The 22,239-nt window shown below is 37.8% G+C and overlaps 2 protein-coding genes across 6 annotated transcripts in view; one reads left to right on the top strand and one right to left on the bottom strand.

The window, feature by feature from the left end:
- The first annotated feature begins 1,442 nt into the window (after positions 1–1,442).
- Positions 1,443–18,074, top strand: RNF146 (ring finger protein 146). 3 transcript variants are annotated; one of them, XM_047759114.1, is made up of 4 exons: positions 1,443–1,551; positions 8,252–8,359; positions 13,616–13,690; positions 16,318–18,074. In XM_047759114.1, the coding sequence occupies exon 4, from the start codon at positions 16,319–16,321 to the stop codon at positions 17,396–17,398; it is 1,080 nt and encodes a 359-aa protein (XP_047615070.1). In that variant the 5' UTR covers positions 1,443–1,551; positions 8,252–8,359; positions 13,616–13,690; position 16,318; the 3' UTR covers positions 17,399–18,074. The 3 variants fall into 3 exon arrangements, with proteins under 3 accessions (XP_047615070.1, XP_047615054.1, XP_047615061.1); XM_047759098.1 differs by lacking the exon at positions 13,616–13,690; XM_047759105.1 differs by lacking the exon at positions 13,616–13,690 and having other exon boundaries at positions 1,445–1,551; positions 8,257–8,359.
- Positions 18,075–20,127: 2,053 nt separating this feature from the next.
- The window catches only part of ECHDC1 (ethylmalonyl-CoA decarboxylase 1), a 64,745-nt gene continuing 62,633 nt past the window's right edge, over positions 20,128–22,239 (bottom strand). For 2 of the 3 annotated variants that reach the window (XM_047759069.1, XM_047759077.1), the window contains one exon: positions 20,128–20,618. In XM_047759069.1, coding sequence (XP_047615025.1) covers positions 20,210–20,618 — 409 coding nt within the window. In that variant the 3' untranslated portion in view covers positions 20,128–20,209. The remainder of the gene's footprint in view (positions 20,619–22,239) is intronic. The other variant, XM_047759086.1, reaches the window with a different exon arrangement.

Genomic DNA, 22,239 nt, shown 5'->3' with positions numbered 1-22,239 from the left:
CCTACATTGTGCTAAGTATTAAAGAGAAAAAGGGGAGGAAAGTCAGAAATGTTGGGAATGTGGAAATGTCATGATTTAAAATAGAGTGTCAAAGAAAGGCCTGAGTGAAAAGATGGCATTTGAGCCCAGGGGGAGGAAGCCACTATCAGGAAGAGCGTTCCAAGCAGGAGAAACACTGCAGAGACTGAGGTTGAGAAGGTATGTAGAGTTTTCTTTGAACGCGAAGCTAAGCAAACACTTTGTGAAGTCAAGGAGGTAATGGAGGGGAGTCGCCATTGTTAAGGACTTTGTTTTTGGCTTTGTTTTGGGAAGCCATGGGAGACTTCGAACAGAGATGTATATGATCTGTTTTTTTTTTTTAAGTTTACTCTGCCCTCTGGGTTAGTAATAGAATCAAAGGAAAGCAAAGACAGAGGCAAGAAAACCAGTCCCTGGGCCATTGCAATAATCCAAACGAGAATTAATGTAGATTGTAGTCAGATGTTCAATGTGTTTTGAAGGAAGAGCCAACAGATTCCTTGCAAAGTGAATATGAGACGTAAGAGAAAGAGAGAAATTAAAGATAGGTTTGACCAAGGAAAGATGGAGCCATTCACTGAAATGACTAAGATTATGAGGTCTGGCTGAGAGTGAGAAGCCTGGAAGGGCATTTTAGTGGGATTCCTGTTAATTCCATTCTTGCACTCTGATGGAGAGATATGCAGATAGATAGGTAGACAGAAAGAATAAAAGAAAATGTACATATTTCCCCACATATTTCTACATATATAAGAATGCTGAACATTTCCCAACCTTGAATAACCAGCTAATGAGAGGTCAAAATGCAACAGCATTGCAACTAAGAAGATACTGGCAAGGAATGTCGAAAAAGATATTCTTTTAAAGATAAAAGGCATGCTCTTCTACATTTTTCATTTTACGACTAAGAAAATACAATCAGTTCTTCCAGCTTCCTATGACCTAGTCTAAGAAAAAGAGGCCCTAAAGGAAAGATTGCTCAACCACTCAGACGAATAAATTGGAACTTCCTAAAGGACTTTTTTAAAAAAAATTATTTATTTATTTTTGGAAAAAGAAGAAGCAGTTTTGCCAAGAACTCATCACCCCCACATCCAGTTAGGCACCCAAGGGTTTCTTCTGGGTCTTGAAGTTGGGTTTCTCAGCAGCACCACCTACTGGTCCAGCATCTTACTGCCTCGGCCCCAAATCTCTCTGGTGGTCCTTCGTCCTTTCAGAGTTCTTCAGCACCTAACTACATGAAAAGCAAAATATAAAGCAGTCAAAAAGATCCAAGCAGCAAAACTGCAAGGCCCCGAAGGTAGCATAAGGGAGGAACGAACCCTGCTGAAAGCTTCAGGGCTCGCACTTGGGGAAATAAGCCGGGGCGGGGCTGGCGCGAGCTCCCCGGTGCGCGGCGCTGCTTCCGCCTCGCGCGTCCCCGCCCCCCGCGACGCGACCAGCGGTCACGTGACGGCCGCGCGCGTCCCCGGCCGCTGCGGGATCCGAGGCCGAAGAGAAAGGACTGCGAGGCGGCCGGCTGTGGCCAGAGAGGTGGGAGTCGGGGAGGAAACCCTCGCGGGGGGTTAGGGTGAAAGTCAGCCACTCTGGGATCCTAACTCGGGGAGACTAGTGATAGCTCGCGGTGTCACTTCCAACCGCGACGCACTCCGGGTCTGCCCTGCGCTTAGGGCCTGAGAGGGGCGGCGTTGGGGTCAGGGGCCGGTACGTGGGTGGACGCCCTTGGGCCGGCGCGGCCGCGGCTGTTGCGCCGAGGCAGGATGGGACAGCTCATCGCTTCCCGCCGCCCCCACCTTGGCCGCTGTCACAGGCAGGAAGACAGTGACGAGCTCTGCGTTGCCCGCGGCTGCCGCAGCCCCTGCCCTGGGCGACCGCCGGTAGCTGGTCGCGGCCGGGGTGCGAGAGGCGGAGCAGCGGCCATTACTGCGCAGCCTCTTCCTTGTCGCTGCCTTGTCGCTGTCTCTCCTCAGCGGTGGTGTCAGACTCCTACCCGAGGACTTTATGGCTTTAAGATTTAGGGGCGGCCATGGTTTGAGGGGTATCCTACTTCCTGTTTCCCATGCAGAGGCCTCTACCCGGGCCTTGGGTCAGGGCGTATAGTTCCTGCATTTTGTCTTTTTCTGGAGCATGTTTGGCTGCTTTTTCTTCTCTCTTTCCCTCCTTCTCCTGCTGAGTTTCTGGGTCTTGCCTAATACGACAAGCAGTTCCTTGCCTTATCCTGGTTAAGCCCAGCGCTGTTACTAAAGCATCGGAACTGTTAAGACATCTCTAAGTACCCGTTGGGCCTCCAAAACCTTAGTACATTTTAAAAGCGGAGGCTGTTGCTTTGTTCTTCTGGTTGCTGGGTGCGGAATTCTCTCCCTACCCCCCATCCTGTCTGAAAGAGTACGAATCTTCCATTGTTGTTCTATTTTATTTTCCTTGGGCGTCTAGAGAAAGGCAGAAAAATTGTTTTGAGTTTACATCCACAACTGGCAACTAGATCTTTTTTTCCTTGATATCTCTTTTAGTATATTTTTATTTCTTTTCCTAAGTGCCATTTTAGTAAGCACTTCTCAAGTTTCAGTAATATTTTTGTAATATTCAAACTGTGGAATTGAGAAAAGCTATCCAGGAAATGATAGAAAAACAGTTTGTCTATGTATGATTGACATTTCAGGTGCCCCGGTGGACCCCTTCCCCTGCGATGTGTGTACTTATAAAACAAGATGTGAAAGTATGACATTCGCATTGAAAGCAGTATGTACTTAAAGAAACTGGAAGACTTAAGACTTTTCGGGTTTTTTTAATAAGGAAATCTGTATTTAGACTTTTTAAAAGACATAGCATATAGGACAGAGGAAGACATTGACCTACACAAACGACAGGATTTATGATGTTGGCTTTGCTGTTTTTTTGAGCAGCAAATGTTTGTATTGAGTGTCTGGTGCTTTAAAAGCACATGAAAATAGGTCAAATAAATCTAATTTTAAAGGGAAAACAGAAAGAAAAACCACTCTAGGAATAGATTTCGGATGTGTTTAAGTTGTACACCTTAAATTGGAGCATTTGGTTAAGCCCAGTCTTTGATTTAGAATTTATGCTTCAAATAGGCCAATGTAAGTAGTGGGCAAAATGAAAATAATAGTAAACATTCGTGGGATTTTGATATCTACTGATTAAAAACTTGGTAGAATTGTAATCATCAGGGAAACAAACTTTTTTTCTATTAGCTGGTCATAAGACAAGAGGAAGAAAAGAAGAAATGGGTTGGGGGGAGTTTTTTTAGAGGACATATGTCAACTGGTAAAGTATTTTGTTTCAGCTTTCATCAACTTGAATTAACAGAAGCAGGGGGCAGTTTTTTTTTTATTTATTTTTTATTTTTTTGAAAGGATCTAAAAATTATTTCTTGACTTAATAAAAGAAAAGATAGTATTAAATCTTTTCACAATATTGGCTTGCTTAGAGAATATTGTTTTATGAGTTAGCAGTTTACTAGCATGAAACACCTGACACACTGTTGAGTATTTGAAATGCTTTTTCCCCCCAGTGTTGGTAGCAGCAGACACTGAACCCTTTCCATTCTCTTGCCTGGTTTCTTATTGAGCCTGAATTTATGCAACCAGCTGGATTAGAAACAGTCTTTGTGAATATAGATACCACCTTATTTACATTCTGCTACCTGCACTTATTTATGGACTGTTTAGTGTTCATGGCTTATTACTTTCTGGGTTAATTAAAATAAAACCTGTTGTTAAATGGCTGTTAGTTAAAGTATTTAGGACTATGAAAGTGTGGAGTAGGGTGAAATAACTAAGACATGGAGTTTTGACTTGACCAAGGTCACACAGATAATTGGCAGCAGAGCCTTTCTTATTTACAAAATGGTTTCAGTCTGTGCAGCTTCTGTTTGATGTGATTAAAAGACAGCATTTGTTCACATTTGCCTTTAATGTTTTGTTCAAATGCAAAGCCCACGTTTTGGTACGGAAATGTAAAGGTTTAATGCTTATGTATGAAGGTTGTGAAGCCCAGAGATTGCCATACAGTGATTTTTTTTTTTTACGAGTTCTATGGAGCGATGGAAATAATTCTTTAAATTCCTTAAAGTATTGGACCCCTTTTAGTTGAAATGAGTTCTGTCTGAAGACATTTGTTTCACAGTATGACGTATGCTTTCTGTAAGCTGAGTTTTAACAGAAGATGAGAAGGAAAACTGAAAATGCAGACTTTAAGGCATTTAGTTACATCGCTCAATTTGGGGCTCTTAAGAAATAATAAAGATGTATTTGCTACATTATACCTGAGCTCTCTCTCTCTCTCTCTGTCCCTTCTTTTACTGGTCCTTTCTTTTTCTTTTTTTTTTTTTTAATTTTTTCTTTTTGGACTTTGTACACCAAAAGTTGTAAGGTTTGTAGAATTTTTTCTATTCTATCACTGAGGTCTTTTATATAGAACAGTCTGTTTTATGTATTTTGAGTAAAATAAGGACTTTTTATCAAACGTTAGCTGTTAATAATTGGGAAAATACTGAAAATCTTCAAATCTTTATAACTTGTTATTTTAACTGTTATATGCTTATCTTTTTCCTTGATTAGTTCTTTTAAAAGATAATAACTTATTTGAATCTATAATCTAAAAAAAATAATCTTGGTTTTCTGTAACTGACTTGAAAAATGGAATTGTAATTAATCCTAGATATTTTCAGAGAAAGTAACAGTAGGTGAAAATAATAGGAGTGTGAATTCATTGAGTTGCCACAAATTATAAATAATACCGTGTTACTTCATTTTCATGTATACTTATTTAATTAGTTGAGTGGGTAAATGATTTAAATTCACTGATAATCTCTAAAACCTTATATGTTTTAGAATTTAGTCTGCCATTTTTCTTTAGAATTGTTAAGAGGCAGAATTATCTAGTTTGAAGTCTCTTCTCTTTTTATGTTAGCTTCCCAATAGGTTGTTTCTGTATAAACTGCCCCTTAAGAAGCAGCCTTAACCTATTAAACTTAATTGGTATTTGCATGTTAGAATATATATTGAGTTTGGTGTATAGTTTATAAATCGTTGAGACAGGAGTTATGTATGTTTGAATTATTTATGTTTGCCAAGTTAATTCTGGCCTGTAGTTAGGATTACACTATTCTTTTATCTTTGGTTAAAAGTTAAAAGCCTCCCCCTCCTGCCATTTTTAAAAAAAATCTTTTGTTTCAAACATAGACGTTTTCTGGGGGCTTCTTAAAACATGACTGTTCTATTATGTGCCATCCCTTATGTTGTGCCCAATTGGCATTATAATTCTCAGAGGCTGTAATTGATGGACCTGTTGGGTAAAATATGGACCTAAACCATCATTTTTGATCACAGCAGAATGTGCAATTTTCTTTTTTATCTGTGCCAGCAAAGATGTGAGTAAAGTAATGTAGAGTTCATTTTCTTTATTAATTCTTGTAGTAAATTTGTTGTCGTTGGGAAAAAAAAATTCTCCATATGCAAGACATGCTAAACCTGCATTGTGCCCTATGGTAGTCACCAGCCACGATGGAGCTATTGAGCAAGTTATGTGGCTAGTCTGAATTGAGTTGTGCTGTAAGTAAAATACACACTAGACTTCAAAGAGTGTACACACACATATGGGAGTGTAAAATAGCACATAAATAATTTATATTAAATACATGTAGAAAGGTAATGTTTTGAATATATTGGGTTAAGTAAAACTGTTCTTCAAATTAAATGTGCCTGTTTCTTTTTATTATTGTTAATGTGACTAATAGAAAATTTAAAATTACGTATGTTAGCTTGCATCATGTTTCTATTAGATATGCTATTCTAGATCTTTTCTTTTAGATACAGAGCACATTGAGGAAAATTTTTTTAGAGATATACTTGAATTTGAATCCCATTTCCCAGTATTGATAGCTTTATGATTTGGGAGTTAAATCCTTGTGGGCTTGGTTTTCCTCATTTATAAAATAAATGAGTCATTTTGTAAATGAGTCATTTTGAGGATTCGGTGATATCATGGGTCTACTAGTGCTTCCTAAACTTTATTATACATGTGAAGTACCTGGGAGATCTGATTCTGTTGATAGGGAGTCGGACTTCATATACTTTGTAAGGAACTCTCAGGTAATGTTGATGTTGCTGGTTGGAGACCACAGTTGTCATAGGTAGGAACTAGATTACTACATAGGTTTTAGTTCATTTTCCTCCCCCCAACATTACCCATTTAGAGTCAGCTTTAATATTTAGCCGTGGGGTATAGGAATTGGAAAATCTCCTTAGCTTGCAAGATTTACTAAAATTGGTTTTATTCTTGGATTTTTATCTGCATTCTGGATAATTCATTGCCAATGAATAATAGCTGGGTAAATGATGTGCTTGTCAAAAGATATAGCATGAATTTTATATTTGTAAATGTAGTAACTCCTGTAAGATTTTAGGTTGTTTATAGACAGAATTTAGAACTTAGATATCTTTATATCTTTTATGGATGGGTGGTGCCTGTTCACAGTCAGAACTCAAATGTTGTGTTATGTGAGTAAATAAATTTAGTTTTTAATATTTTACTTCTCTCAGCAGTTATTTTAGGTTAGTTTTTTTTTTCATTCGTCCAAGAAATATCAATTCATCAGCAATACTTGATTGGCAGTTTACTAGCCACTTAGAGATATAAGGAGTCCTTATCTTCAGGGAGTTTATGGTTGCAGTGCATGTGATAAATTCAGTAATAGAAAATTTATAAAAATATAGAGGAGGGAACAACTTTTTGGAGCTAGAGAAAGGTGGTATCATTCATAAGCCTTAAAAGAGAGGGAGACTGTACCAGACAGGAGGAAGTACAGAACTACAAAGGGAAATTTGGAGAACTGAGTAATTTACTATGACTAGAGTATTAATCTGTGAGAGTGGCTGTGGGAAATAAATAAGACTAGAGAGCTATTTAGGTTTCAGGTCCTTAAGGCTTTTGGATATTGTCCTAATGAGCTCTACCTTTATAGGCTGGAAAGCTCATATAGGGCTTCAAATATGGAAGGTTCAGTTTTCTTTTTAAGTGTATCACACTCACAGACTTAGTTTATTTTCAAAGTGGATGATACTGAAGCAAGATAATCTGTCTGAACTGTAGTCCAAGAGATGATAAAAGTCTAAACTAGGGCACCAGCAATGGCAAGAGAGTGTAGGATTTGGGGATTAATAGATGCAAACTCTTACATTTAGAATGGATAAACAGGAGGGTCCTACTCTATAGCGCAGGGATCTATATCTAATCTCCTGGGATAGACAATGATGGAAAAGAATATTAAAGAATGAGTGTGTGTGTGTGTGTGTGTGTATATAACGTATGTATATATATGCATACCTGAGTCACTTTGCTGTACAGCAGAAATTGGCACAACATTGTGAATCAACTAAATTTTAGTTATTTTCTTTTTACCACCACACCTGTGGCACATGGAAGTTCCTGGGCCAGGGGTGCAAGAAATGTGAATTCACCAACTTTGTTCTTTTTCCAGATTGTTTTGACTGTTTGGGGCTATTCACAATTCCGTATGAATTTGAGAATTGGTTTCTTCATTTCTGGAAAAGAAAAAAGGCTATTTGGAATTTTGATAAGAGTTATGTTGAATCTGTAGATCATTTTGGATAGTTCTGTCATCTTCATAGTCTTAATAGCCTTCAATGCATGCGCACCAGTTGTCTTTCCGGTTTTCTTTCAGCCATGTTTTAAGTTTTCAATATACAAGTCTTTCACCTCCTTGTTTAAGTTGATATCTTATATTTTATTCTTTTAGATGCTATTATAAATGGAATTTTTTTCTTAATTTCCTGTTTGGATTGTTGACTGCTAAATATAGAAACAACTGACTTTTGTGCATTGAACTTAAAACTCGCAGCTTTGCTAAATTTATTAGCTTTAGTAGCTTTCTTGGGGGTTCTTTGGGATTTTCTATATAAAGAATAGAGAAAACTTTACTATCTCTGAAAATAGATTTGGCTTTACTTCTTCCTTACCAGTTTGTTTGCCTTTCATATCTTTTTCTGGTATAAAGTGAGCTGGCCAGAACTTCCAGTAAAGTGTTGAATAGCAGTGGTGAAAACAGGCTTCCTTGTTTTGTAATTTTTCCACTTTTAAGATAAAATCTGCCACTGAATTTTGTTAAATGAAAGAACCATACTAATTGACTGATTTTCGTGATCTTAATTAGTCTGTAGGAAAGCTGATTCTGAAATTTTTTCTTTTGCAGCACAGGATGATCCAGCAATGGAAGAGAAAATACTGCAAACTGACTGGTTGCTCATGAACATGATGGTTTATTTTTGTGACAGGCATCTGTGGGATCTGTAATAGAAATGTAAGTATGGCATCATGATTTTTCCAAAGCTTCAGTAAATTGAGAAGATTGGCATAAATCAAGTATCTGTCTTTTTTAGTTCTAATTATTCAAAATGAGCATTTTGTATTGACTTTTAGATCTTTGCATTGTCAGTTTTATTCACATTAAAATATTATCAATGTAGATTTCCAAAATTCTCTTCATAGGGAAAGATTTTTATAAAAAATGAAGCTGAAGACAGAAATTTACTCATGGAAAGCTAACTTGAAAAGATCTCCAGGTCTTCTAGGTTCTACTTTCTCTTTACATAGTAATTTATTTAAGTAATCAAGTTAAGCAGACAGTACCAGCCTTTATAAATAGGAAGGACTTATGGGTTATAAAACATTAGTTATTAAAATTTTGTTTCACTAAATTGATTTTTTTAATTTAGTACATTTTTGCATTTTAATTCATATTAGATTCACTTTAGTACCCAGCTTTACTAGTTTTGTTTTCTTATCAGTTATTCTTTGTGAAATATGTTTTAAAATGTTAAGACTATCTTGATCTTGCCCATATTGAACTTCGTTTTGTTATTGAAGAAGCTTTTTTACGTGATGAACATCATACTTCCATCTTCCATGTTGATAGGAACAGTATCCAACTTGACATCACTCATGAAAAATGCAGTGAACGTTTACTTTTAGAGTCTTGGTGATTACACTGTTTAAAATACTTGACCAAAGAGTGACCCTTGTAGATACTATTTCACATGTTCTCCCAGTTTCACATGTAGCTATTGTTGTCTACTTTTCCAATATGATGCTTTGATTATATGCTCCCATTAAAAGCATAATCATATCATTCTTAGTGTTGAGAATGAGACCAATAAGCACTTTTCTTTAAAATCCTGTCCATATGTGGGTTTTTTTGTTTCGTTTTGTTTTGTTTTTGCTTTTTAGGGCCACACCCAGGGCATATGGAGGTTCCCAGGCTAGGGGTCAAATCGGAGGTATAGCTGCTGGCTTACACTACAGCCACAGCAAACCAGGATCCTAGCTGAATCTGCAACCTACACCGTATCTCACTGCAACACCAGATGCTTAACCTACTGAGTGAGGCCAGGGGTCAAACATGCAACCTCATGGTTCCTAGTTGGATGTTTCCACTGTGCCACAATGCACCCTGTTCATATGTTATCTATTATATACATGTAGATCAATACACACACACACGCACATATATATATACACATGTTATAAAGATAGACAAACTTGTATATAAATATATATACTTTTAAATCCTATAGGTCAGATAGTCTAGGTGCTGGCCATCAAGAAACTAGACTATAGATTAGAAAGACACATTTATAATAATTATAAAGGAGCAGAAATACTATATTTGAGGCATCAATAAAATGCTTTAGGATTTATTCCATTTGAAGGCTTTAGAGTGAACAGGAAACCTTTTGGTTTGGTCTCAAAGAATGAATAGAATTTTAACAATCTGAGAAAATTGGGACTTATTTTTCAAGCCAAAGGAATGGGGAAGGACACAGCTGCCTAAATATCAAGGTATCTTAGGGAAGTCAGGGAGTAATCCTGTGTATGGAGTAGGAAATAGAGACTTCAAAGTTGGTAAAGGGAATGGGTATTTCTTTAGTACCTACTATATTGCCAGGTACTTACTGGGTATTTTACTTGGATTATTGAATTTAATCACAATAGTAGTAATCATTTACTGATGAAGAAACAGAACTAGAGGGATGAAGTCATTTTCCCTGGATTACTGTTTACCAAATTTCTCTGAGAATAATCTGCTAGGACACTTGTTAAAAATAGATTGAACAAGTCTCTTAAAGACTTTAACCCAGATGTGTCCAGATTTCCAGGGGAGAGCACACCAGCTAATTCTTAGCTTCAGAGAATTTTTTTTCTTTTTTGCTTTTTAGGGCCGCTCCTGTGGCACATGGTAGTTCCCAGGCTAGGGGTCAAATCAGAGCTATAGTTGCCAGCCTACCCCACAGCCACAGCCATGTGGGATCTGAGCCAAGTCTGTGACCCACACCACAGCTCATGGTAACACTGGATCCTTAACCCACAGAGGGAGACCAGGGATCAAACCCATATCCTCATGGATACTGGTCAGATTCATTTCTACTGCGCCGCAACAGAAATTCTCAGAGAAATTTTTTTTTTTTCTTTTAAAAAATGGTCAAAGTTTTGAGGAAGATGATTTTTTTTATTTGTTTTGGTGACACCCATGGCATTAGAAAGTTCCCTGGGCCAGGAATCGAACCTACACCATGGCAGTGACCCAAGCTGTTGCAGTGACAATGCTGGATCCTTAACCTGCTGTACCATGAGGGAACTCAACTTTGGTTTTTTTTTTTTTTTTTTTTTTTGGGAAGATCTGTACTTACCAAAAGGTGTTGTGGCATTCATTTTTAATGTTTGTAATTTTTATTGTTGTCAAAAAGTTCTTTCGTACTATGTAAGCTGAATATCTTTTTCATTTATAATAATTTTATCTTTCCTTTACTTAGATGTCTTTAAGATTAAACAAAATCTGAATACTTGGAGATTTCCACTAAATCTGCCCATATCTGTCTATGTTTTGTCTTGTTGAAGAGAAGGCTTAGCATTAGTGGACATTTATTTGTCTTTCAGAAATATTTTACATAGTTTAGAAGAAGAAAAGGATTTATGATTAAAAGTTATAATATCACATTGAGTTCAGTTAGTAAAAAAAAGTCGGAAAATGAGTGATATATTTATTATGTTCTTTAGCATAGCTGTACTAACTTTATTACAGATTCTTATATAATAAATTATTCTTATTTATGAACAATAAGAATAATCATGAAATAAACTCCTTTTTTCAAAACAACTTCTGAGGCTTCCTAAGACATTTATTAGTTGGGGAATACCTCTCTCATTAGCATTCTCTTTATTAAATCTTTGCTCTATAAAAAGGAAAGAAAAAAAGCATTTCTTTACTCACATATTGGTATGATCCTCTGTATACATTTGGTCTCCAACCTATTTGAGGATCATTGACATTATGCAAAACAAATTGTTTTATAGATTAAAATTTTAATAAAAATAACCTTGAAGTGTGTCTTATAGATAGGCAGGCTAGTGGTTTGGGTTGCTTTGCCTTTATCTTGTTGTATATCTTGATGGTATCTTGTCCACTGTATTTACCTCAGAATTAAGTAAGAAGTATTTACTAAGTTTTTCTCCCCATTTCTTAGTTGGTAATAGACTAGGAGTATACTTGATGGGCTAAACAGAATCAGAATTTGAAATTTGCTATGGCAAATTGATAGTTAAACGTGCTTCAGGTGAAATATTGAAGCTTTAATTGTCTTGTGTCTGTTTTCTGATGAAGGTTATCCAACTTGTCTTCATTCTAATGAAGGAAAATAACCTGCCCAAAATGAATTGTTTTGCCTTTTTAAGTGTGTTGGTTTTTATAATTCATGTCTTCCCTTGGGATGGCTATAATTGCTTTTTTTTTAATTTAAAAATTGTATGTTTAGGTTTATTTAAGCATGCAAGAGTAAGTCAGATAATACATTGATCATATTGAACAGGGTGGAGAGTAATTTTTTAGGTTGAAAACTTTGTAGATAACTGCATCTAATGGAAAAATTGACTTTTGGGGTCAATTTTATTTAAAACAATTACAACAGGGTTTGGGTTTAAAAGTGTGTTGTTCATCTAACTTCCCTGTTGGATATTTTATTTACATATCACGAGACTTTTTATTTTCCTTCTTTAAATTTGAAATGTATTGGCCTTTCCTTTGCCCAGAACATACTGAGGTAGTTTAGGATGTGGACTTACCGTAATGAGATGTTGCTTTTGTTTTTCCAAAGTAGTGATGAGCATTAGCCCATTTCAGCATTTTGCCTTATGGTTAGAATCAGATATCTCTTTACTCAGTTGAATTATTACTTTACTCAGTTAAATTATTATTATTATTATTATTATTGGATGGAGGGCTTTCCTATTTTCTTTCTCTTAATTGGGCCTTAAATAAATATGGAAATTTTTTAAAAAAGATTTTCAAGAATTTCATTGACAACTGATTTCTTTAACTTAATTTGAAAGAGATGACAATATATGTATTAATTGTTCTCCCTTTCTACAGCTAATTTTAGTTCTTTATGTTACCAAAGTGTTTAAAGTTATATTGAGATTTAAATGTAGCAATAGGACCTGACAAATTAAAAGTAGGTCCCTTACAACTGTTTTCAGAGTTGTTCTTTTCCTGAGAATGATCTGTATGTATGTAGCTTTTGCCATTAAACAGAAAAATGAGAAGCAAAATTCAGTCAACAAGTGTTTCTTATGTACTCTGTGGCAAACATGTATTAGATCTCTTGGAAGAGGTAAGTGTGAGTCAAAACATGAATTTTTCTCATTTTACTGATGAGTCCCAGAAGCATGGTGTGAGAGTGATTTTTTTTTTTCTTTTAAATATCTTAAAGATATAGTGAGCACTGCTTATAGTATTCGGCTGAATTTGAAAGTAGTATATATATAGGAGTTCCCATAGTGGCTCAATGGAAACGAATCTGACTAGCATCCATGAGGACACGGGTTCAATCCCTGGCCTTGCTCAGTGGGTTAAGGATCGGGCGATGCCGTGAGTTGTGTAGGTCGCAGACATGGCTCGGATCTGGGATTGCTGTGGCTGTGGTGTAGGCCGGCAGCTACAGCTCTGATTCAGCCCCTAGCCTGGGAACATCCATATGCCATGAGTCCCGCCCTTAAAAAAAGGAAAGGAAGAAAGTAGTATACATAAACTTTTACCACAGTGTAAGATTACCTGGGGTAGACATAATTACGCTGTGTCTTTTGCTAAATGACAAGTGAAATATGTGGTATTCTTCCTCTTGCAGTTTTAGAAAGTACTAAGATTTTGTATTTAAATACCTATGAGTTTTGAGAGCCTAACAAAATTTGTTGTGCCCAGCCAGTTCTTTCTAGAGGATATGAATTGACCAGTTGAGAAGCATATGCTTTCCAGTTTTAACTTAGATCTTTGAAGGCAAAAATTTATCTCAAAATACTTTGAAGCTCCTGTAATGCCTTATATCAAGAGGTCATATGGGTTGCCTTAAGGCTCATCTTAGGTTATGAAAAAGTTGTATTTTACTAGGTTCTGTAACCTAAAGTTTCTGGTAAAGGAGATGATTGGAAATGAAATTAAAAGTCGAAAAAAAGAGCATTTCATAGAGATCAGTTCTTTCCATTGAGACTATGTTGCTTCCTTTTCTAGATAAGTGCAGTCTTTTCAGAAACTTATATCATTTTGAACCTTGTCTAACGAGGAACCAAGGACACAGAAAAAGCAGTAAGAGAATGGATTGTTGTTTGATTGGATGTGCTGTGATAAAAGCCTGAGAGATAAGCATAATCATTTTTACTGATTACACTTTTTTAACCATTGGACAAATTTTTGAGTGCCTGATCTTGGGGGGGGGGGGAGGGCGGAGCAAAGATCCTTATGGTGATTAAATTCTAAATATTCCATATTTTAAATGGTAGAATCAACTAGAGAGATTGACACCCATTTTAAGCAGCAGTTAATTAATGGTTTCCAGTCTCTGTGAGATCTTCACCTCCATTCTCAATCTTTCATTTTTCACTGGTCTATCCCTCTAGTGTTTTCTCCCCCTTTAAAATATCTGTGGTTTCCTATTACTATGGAATAAAACCAAATCAGATGTTTCTTTACAAGGGCACGCACAATAAAGCTTTCAGTATTTGGCACCTGGTTGCCTTTTCAGCTTTATTTCCTGCTCTTTCTTTTGCTTATGTGACTCAGTGTTTTGCACATGTCTCTGACTTGAATCTCTACTCCCCAGCCTCCTGCACCCCACATTTTCCTTTTCAAACCTAGGTCCATCCTCTCATCTTTCTCATCATTTTTACTTGTAATAAGTATCATAACACATTTTGATTATTGCAGAAATCAGGTCACATTATGATTATTTGTTTGCTTGTATGTTTCCTTATTTAACAGACTAGGTATGTATCTTACTCATCTTTAGATCCATCAATACTCAGCATTGTATATGGGCCTTAGTAGTACTTTAATCTGTGTTTATCTGAATCTGTATGGTGGAAGTTCCAAATTTTATGTCAGTGTTTAAATTTCCATACATTCAGTTTAATAAATTTTGTCTTTTTTCCTCTCTCCTTCCTTTTCCGGGCACCTTCAATATTTGTGTCATTTTCTCCTCTGATCTTATATGATTATAACATTTGTTGAGCTTTAGTGATTATAGAGCTTTTTCTTTTTGGGGGGTGAGGGGAGTGAGTGGCTCTTCCCACCTAAGTTTTATGAAGTCATGGAAGCTTTCTCAAGAGAGATGTAGGATGGGTAGTAGTTTGTCCATGGGGAGTGTGAGAGGTAAGAAGTGAAGAAATGTTGCTTATAGAGAAAACCTATTGTTAAAGGGAGTTGCCAGTGTGGCCGGCAGCCTGCCTGATCAAGGGCAAGTTTGGTGTGAGGTAAGGCTGGCATGGGAGCTGGCATCCAGACCATGCAAGGCACTTAGATCCTTGTCTTTAACCTGAAATTAACTTTTTAAGCAAGGGGTAAGGCTGGACCAATTAAAAGGCATATGCAGTAGTTTGATAAACAGTGTTTACTTGGTGACTATGGAAGGGTAGAGGTGGACAGTTAGAAGGACTCATGGGATATTTAGGAGATGAAATGTAAGACTTGCTGTGTTTTTTTGTTTTGTTTTTTGTCTTCTTGCCTTTTCTAGGGCTGCTCCTGCAGCACATGGAGATTCCTAGGCTAGGGGTCTAATTGGAGCTGTAGCTGCCAGCCTACACCAGAACCACAGCAATGCCGGATCTGAGCTGTGTCTGCGACCTACACCACAGTTCACGGCAATGCAGGATCCTTAACCCACTGAGCAAGGCCAGGGATTGAACCCGCAACCTCATGGTTCCTAGTCGGATTTGTTAACCATTGATCCATGACAGGAACTCTTGCTGATGTTTTGGATGGAGAAGGGGATAGGAGAAGGACAGTTTCAGTAATGGATTTTTGGCTTGAAAAAGCAGATGAATAGTGGTGTCTCGGGGAGGGCATTTAGGGAGTAAGAAAGAAGGAAAGAGATCATAAATGCCATTTGTGCCTTCAAGACATCCAAGAAGAGATCTGAAATAGGGAATTAGAAGGTATACATCTGGGCTAAAAGATGAGACCTGGGCTGGTGATTATCAACTTGTGAATCAGTAGCAATTGAAAAATAGATAACAGTTGAAACCCTGAGTATAGATGAGATTATCTTGAAAGAGTATAGCAAGAAGGGTACATATATGGTTTAGAAAAAGGCAGCAACAACAACAAAAAAGGCCATTAGAAGTGTTTCACAGACAGGGAACAAGAAGACTAACCAGTGTTTTTAGATTACACAGCAGGGAAAGGGAACTTCGGGTATTTCAGCTTTAGTCTTGACTTCATATGGTCTACTTGTCAGGTACCAAAAGTACATTAATACATTTGCAGAACTGCACTTGGTAATACCCTAAAGGGCTACAAAATCTGTCACTTTGTGCAATTGTAATCTGAATTACTTTTAGTCATTTTCTGTTTCTCTAACTACTTTCTGATTGTAAAAGTCTGTCTAGGTGGACTACATAAAGTCTTTTCATTTAGTTCTTATAGATTCTGTGAGTGAATAGAAATGGTATATTTATTTCAAATCTATAGTTTGGTTGTATCTTTATTTTTGGCTTGAATTTTCATGCCTCATTGCTTGCATAAGTTAAAACTAACACAAATCAAAAAGGTTTTTCTATACAACTTAAGAGTTTTTTCTCTAATTTTCATATCCTCATTGACTAGGACGTGACTTGCATACAACAGGTGCTTAATAGTGTTTTCTGAATTGTTGAATTAAGATATTAGAGAAGATGAAAGAAGATTTTAATGTTGTGTGTATTTTCTCATTTTCTCAGGATGGCTGGCTGTGGTGAAATTGATCACTCAATAAACATGCTTCCTACCAACAGGAAAGCAAACGAGTCCTGTTCTAATACTGCACCTTCTCTAACGGTCCCTGAATGTGCCATTTGTCTGCAAACATGTGTTCACCCAGTCAGTCTACCCTGTAAGCATGTCTTCTGCTATCTGTGTGTGAAGGGAGCTTCATGGCTTGGAAAACGATGTGCCCTCTGCCGACAAGAAATTCCTGAGGATTTCCTTGATAAGCCAACCTTATTGTCACCAGAAGAACTCAAGGCAGCAAGTAGAGGAAATGGTGAATATGCATGGTATTATGAAGGAAGAAATGGGTGGTGGCAGTATGATGAGCGTACTAGTAGAGAGCTGGAAGATGCTTTTTCCAAAGGTAAAAAGAGCACTGAAATGTTAATTGCCGGGTTTCTGTATGTTGCTGATCTTGAAAATATGGTTCAATATAGGAGAAACGAACATGGACGTCGCAGGAAGATTAAGCGGGATATAATAGATATACCAAAGAAGGGAGTCGCTGGACTTAGGCTGGACTGTGATGCTAATACCGTAAACCTAGCAAGAGAGAGCTCTGCTGATGGAGCGGACAGTGTATCAGCACAGAGTGGAGCTTCTGTTCAGCCTCTAGTGTCATCATCTGTCAGGCCCCTGACGTCAGTAGATGGCCAGTTAACAAGCCCTGCAACACCATCCCCTGATGCAAGCACTTCTCTAGAAGACTCTTTTGCTCATTTACAACTCACTGGAGACAGCACAGCTGAAAGGAGTCATAGGGGGGAAGGAGAAGAAGATCACGAATCACCATCTTCAGGCAGGGTACCAGCACCAGACACTTCCATTGAAGAAACCGAATCAGATGCCAGTAGTGATAATGAGGATGTATCTGCGCCTGTTGCACAACACGCCTTGACCCAACAGAGACTTTTGGTTCCTAATGCAAACCAGACAGTATCTGATCGATCTGATAGATCAGGAACTGATCGATCCATAGCAGGGGGTGGAACAGTGAGTGTCAGTGTCAGATCTAGAAGGCCTGATGGACAGTGCACAGTAACCGAAGTTTAAATTTTAAGTTTTCAGATCCACACTCAAGGTAAAAATGATTATCTGTAAATTTCTGCCCACGTAACATTATACTCATCCCTAGTAGTGCATTTTGGGAGTTGGGGTGGGAAGGGGTGTGGGAATGATAGACCTGTAATTAAAATGTCTAACATGTCTCTGTTGAGAAATTTATTTAATATAAGGAACTTGGGTGTTAATAGTTGAGAGCTGTTTAGTAATAACCCAGTTTTCTTGAGGTCTGTTTATTTTTTAGTTTTTTAAAATATCTTCATTCTTTTGGCCAGCGTGTGTATATTATCTGTGCATTAACAGTCCTCATCTGACTCGTGCATTGTGTCATATTTTTCTGCATGGACTGACATAAGACCATTACTAAAATTTGGCACTATGAGATGTCTGATATCAGTATGAACAGGAAGCTTAATTAATGTGAGAATAGATGTGAACTTGGGATTTTTAAAATAGATGAATAACAACTATGTAATAGTAAAGTTACTGAAATGGAAATGTAAAGAACACAGCTTATAATTTATGTTTCGGAATCTTGTCTGTAACACACTTCATGGCGTTCCCATAGGCTTTGCTGTCTAGTCCTTGTAGTTTGAGGTTTCTTTTGATCCACATTTTTTTTGATTACAGACTTTATAATTTAATAAATACTAGAGTTTATCAAAAATAATCTGTCTCTTGTTTGAGTCTGGAAGTGGATGGAAACATTTTGACATTTGTAACTAAAAGGTACTGAAAAGGTTCGTGGTTTTAATTAGTGGTGTATTCAGCTTTAATACTCACCTTCTCAGAAAAGTTTGATTTCTTCATAGAGAATATTTAAACAGTCTACAGGCAATGTTCATGGAATAAATATGTATGGAAATAAACCTAAAGCCTGTGAGACCTAAATGTCTTAAATAACTGAGTAGATGCCATATATATTTTAGATTTGCCTTGCCAGTCTTCACTAATGGCCTAACACTAATGTGAATTAAATGGTAGGCTTATTTCTTTTTCTTTTTTTTTTGTCTTTTGTTTTTGTTGTTGCTATTTCTTGGGCCGCTCCCGAGGCATATGGAGGTTCCCAGGCTAGGGGTCAAATCGGAGCTGTAGCCACTGGCCTACGCCAGAGCCACAGCAACGCGGGATCCGAGCCGCGTCTGCAACCTACACCACAGCTCACGGCAACGCCCGGATCGTTAACCGACTGAGCAAGGGCAGGGACCGAACCCGCAACCTCATGGCTCCTAGTCGGATTCGTTAACCACTGCGCCACAATGGGAACTCCATTATTTCTAAACAGCATTAGTAGACACAAATTGACAAAAAATGTTGTAGAATCTATGGCAAGGTAGGAAGCGTTGGGTTAACTTGGTAATCCAGAATTTGGTTCTGAAGAAAAGTAATGAGTTTGTCTTCCATATTAAGTCAAAACAGCAGGCTCATGTTGATGAAGCATATGCAGGTTATTTTAATATGATTTTCAAATTGAATGTTATAACAACATATAAACTGTCACTACTTAAAAGTTATATTTTACCTCTTGTGATAGGTTAGCATTATAACTTACTTTTTTGACTTATGCTTTTTAAAGTCTGAATTATAGAGATCCATAAAAGTTTGAGTTGTACATTTTTATTTATTTATTTTTGTCTCTTTAGGGCTGCTACCACGGCATATGGAGATTCCCAGGCTAGGGGTCCAGTCGGAGCCATAGCTGCCCAGCCTACGCCAGAGCCACACCAACACCAGATCCGAGCCCTGTCTGCAACCTACACCACAGCTCATGGCAACGCTAGAACTTTAACCCACTGAGCGAGGCCAAGGATGGAACCCGCAACCTCATGGTTCCTAGTCAGATTTGTTTCCACTGCGCCACAACAGGAATTCCTGTGCATTTTTATTAAATTTACTTTTAAAAGACAGCTAGTTATAAAAGAAGGCTAGCCACTCTTCAGAAAAAAATAGAAATTTGGTGTAAAATGCAAATGTATGTTATAGGATGCTTCATGAATCTTTGAAGTCTTAGGCAGTTTTTATGTAAAGTTAAACTGAATTACTACATGAATTATAGTACATTACTAGTTTGGAAATTATGGAGCAAACAAATGGACTGGTTAATTTTGGAGACTTTCCATATGGAGGCTATCATTGTTTAGTAGATAATTTTAAATAGAAATCTAGTAATTATTTAAAAGAAGGGCCATCCTCCATGAATTGTGTGTGTGTGTGGCCACAGCTGCAGCATGTGGAAGTTCTCTAGGCCAAGGATCAAACCACCACAGCAGCAGCCTAAGCTACTCCAGGGACAACACTGGGTCTTTCATTGCCATGCCACAAGAGAACCCCATGACTTTTCTACTCCAGCTGCTTAGAGCAGAAGATCAGATCTTTGCATATTTGCTTATCCCCTGAACCATCTCCACTTTTGTTTTCTAAGTGTCATGAAGTTATTTTTGTAAAGTATTTCCAGGTAAGATAAGACAAAGACTTTATTAAAAATAACACCAGGAATAAGTTTTGTGTAGTTTTTCCTTTTAAAAACTGGTCTTTGGTTATAGCTTAAGAACTATTACGGGAATTTGGGAATTGATCATTTTTAAGCCAAAAGTGTTTTACAGTTTAGATAGATGTTTCACATTACTTGGTAAGTGCCCAAATATACTGAAAATTAGGCCAGTGAGCTCAGACATTAATACAGTTGTTAAAAACCCAAATACTAATAGTAGCCTTCAAAGTAGTTGTGACATTCACATTTAATATTAACTTCTATACGTATTAATCATTGGAGTTTTACTTAGAGTACATATTTTTTTAAAACTATTTCTTAAACTTTCCTCTCCTAGCAATAGCCTCTAAATTGGCAGGTCCACCCCAAACTGTACCTAAAAGATCTCTTTCCATCTGCAATGCCTCCTCTAAACAAAGCTCTCTGCCTGAAGAAATGGATTTTTTCAGAGCTCTAATTACTTCTGGTGGCCCTTTGATAAACTGCTGTAGCCACTCTCGTGCCTCTCTGAGACACTCAGTTTCATCTGAAGATTGCAAGACCTCGTCAGCAATTCCTATGTGTAAAGCTTTTTCTGAATCAAGTCTGAGGGCCCCGCTTAACACTTTAAGAGCTTGTCTACTGCCGATTATTTCAGCCAGTCGTGCAGCACCGCCCCAGCTTGGTATTATGCCCATCTCCCTGTGGACAAATCTGATTTCACTCTCGGTAGTCATTAATCTGCAAAAGAGGAAAGAAAAAAATTATATATGCTTTAGTCATAAAGTACCTATTCATAATCTGATCTGAAGTCTCCATAGATCTTTATGTTACATTAAAAACAATGTTAAAAATCTGGCTAAGTATAGAAATCACTTTACTACGCAGTACTTAGGATGTCCTCTTGAAAACAAAATAGTCTTTCTGTGCTTGTTTATCTTTTACTAATATTTACCTTATATTTCTAAAAACCCAAAATGTATCTTTTTTTTTTTTTTTTTTTGCTTTTTGCCATTTCTTGGGCCACTGCTGTGGCATATGGAGGTTCCCAGGCAAGGGGTGGAATCGGAGCTGTAGCTGCTGGCCTATGCCAGAAGCACAGCCATGTGGGATCAGAGCCGGGTCTTCGACCTACACTGCAGCTGATGGCAACGCCAGACCCTTAACCCAGTGAGTGAGGCCAGGGGTGGAACAGGTTGATTAAGGTGCTGAGCCATGACAGGAACTCCCCCAAAGTGTATCTTTCTAAAAGTGAATGGTGGCCTAATGAGAAAACCTGGATTAAAGTGAAAATGTGGGAATAGGAAATGTTAGGGGATGTGTGTGGATGTGTGGCTGGGGGTGGGGGAGGGCGGCAGGGGAAACATAGTTAAGGTCAGTAGTCCTCGGGAAGGAGTTCCCGTTGTGGCTCTGTGGACATGAATCTGTTTAGTATCCATGAGGATGCAGGTTTGATCGCTGCCCTTGCTCAGTGGGTTAAGGGCTGTGATATAGGTCACAACAGTGGCTCAGATCTGGCATTGCTGTGGCTGTGGTGCAGGCCTGTGGCACAGCTCTGATTCAACCCCTAGTCTGGGGACCTCCATATGTCCTGGGTGCAGCCATAAAAAGGCAAAAGAGAAAAAAAGAAATAGTCCTCGGGGGGAAAAATCTTTTTTAACTCAGGATTGATTATCCAATCTTCCAACAAACATTTACTAAGTGCTACCAATGCCAGGCAGTCAAGGTGCAGGACTATAATAGCAGTGACCAAAATAAAATCCCTATGTTCAATTTACATTCCTATTAGGAGAGAAAGACACTAAACAATATAATGTCAGTGGTGATAAATGTGATGAAAAAACGTCGAGTCAAGGGACTAGAGAATGAGGGAATGTGTGTTCAGGGCATGCTATTTTTGATGGAGATGAAGGCCTCAATATTTTAGTGGCTACCCAAGTGAGTGAGCAATGCAAAATTTTGGGAGGAAATTCCAGGAAGAGGGAATTGCACGCGCAAAGGTCATGAAACAACTGCTCAGTATCTCTGAGGAACAGGCTAATGTAGCTGAAATAGAGCCAGCAAACTAATGGGGGATGAAATCAAAGTCTTATAGGCACTTAGTTGGAGGTAAGATTTTATTTTTAAGCTATTTAGGAAGAGGTTGACCAAAGGAGGAGTAGTTATTTTGTAAAAGTTGCTCTAGCACTGTATTACAAAGACTATTTAGCATTTAATAGCATACCAACTGCTTAAGGAACTTTGGTGTTAACTAATCCTCAGAACAACCTTAGGAGGTACAGTAGTATGTTCATTTTATGGAGGGAAACAGAGGCAACAGAGATTGAATAGCTCACTCAAGGCCATGCAGCTATAGCAAGGA

This window comes from Phacochoerus africanus, chromosome 2, assembly GCF_016906955.1.
Source record: "Phacochoerus africanus isolate WHEZ1 chromosome 2, ROS_Pafr_v1, whole genome shotgun sequence".
Classification (NCBI taxonomy): domain Eukaryota; kingdom Metazoa; phylum Chordata; class Mammalia; order Artiodactyla; family Suidae; genus Phacochoerus; species Phacochoerus africanus.
The sequence above is the reverse complement of the archived record's forward strand: the minus strand, read 5'-3'. Positions and strand labels throughout refer to the sequence as shown.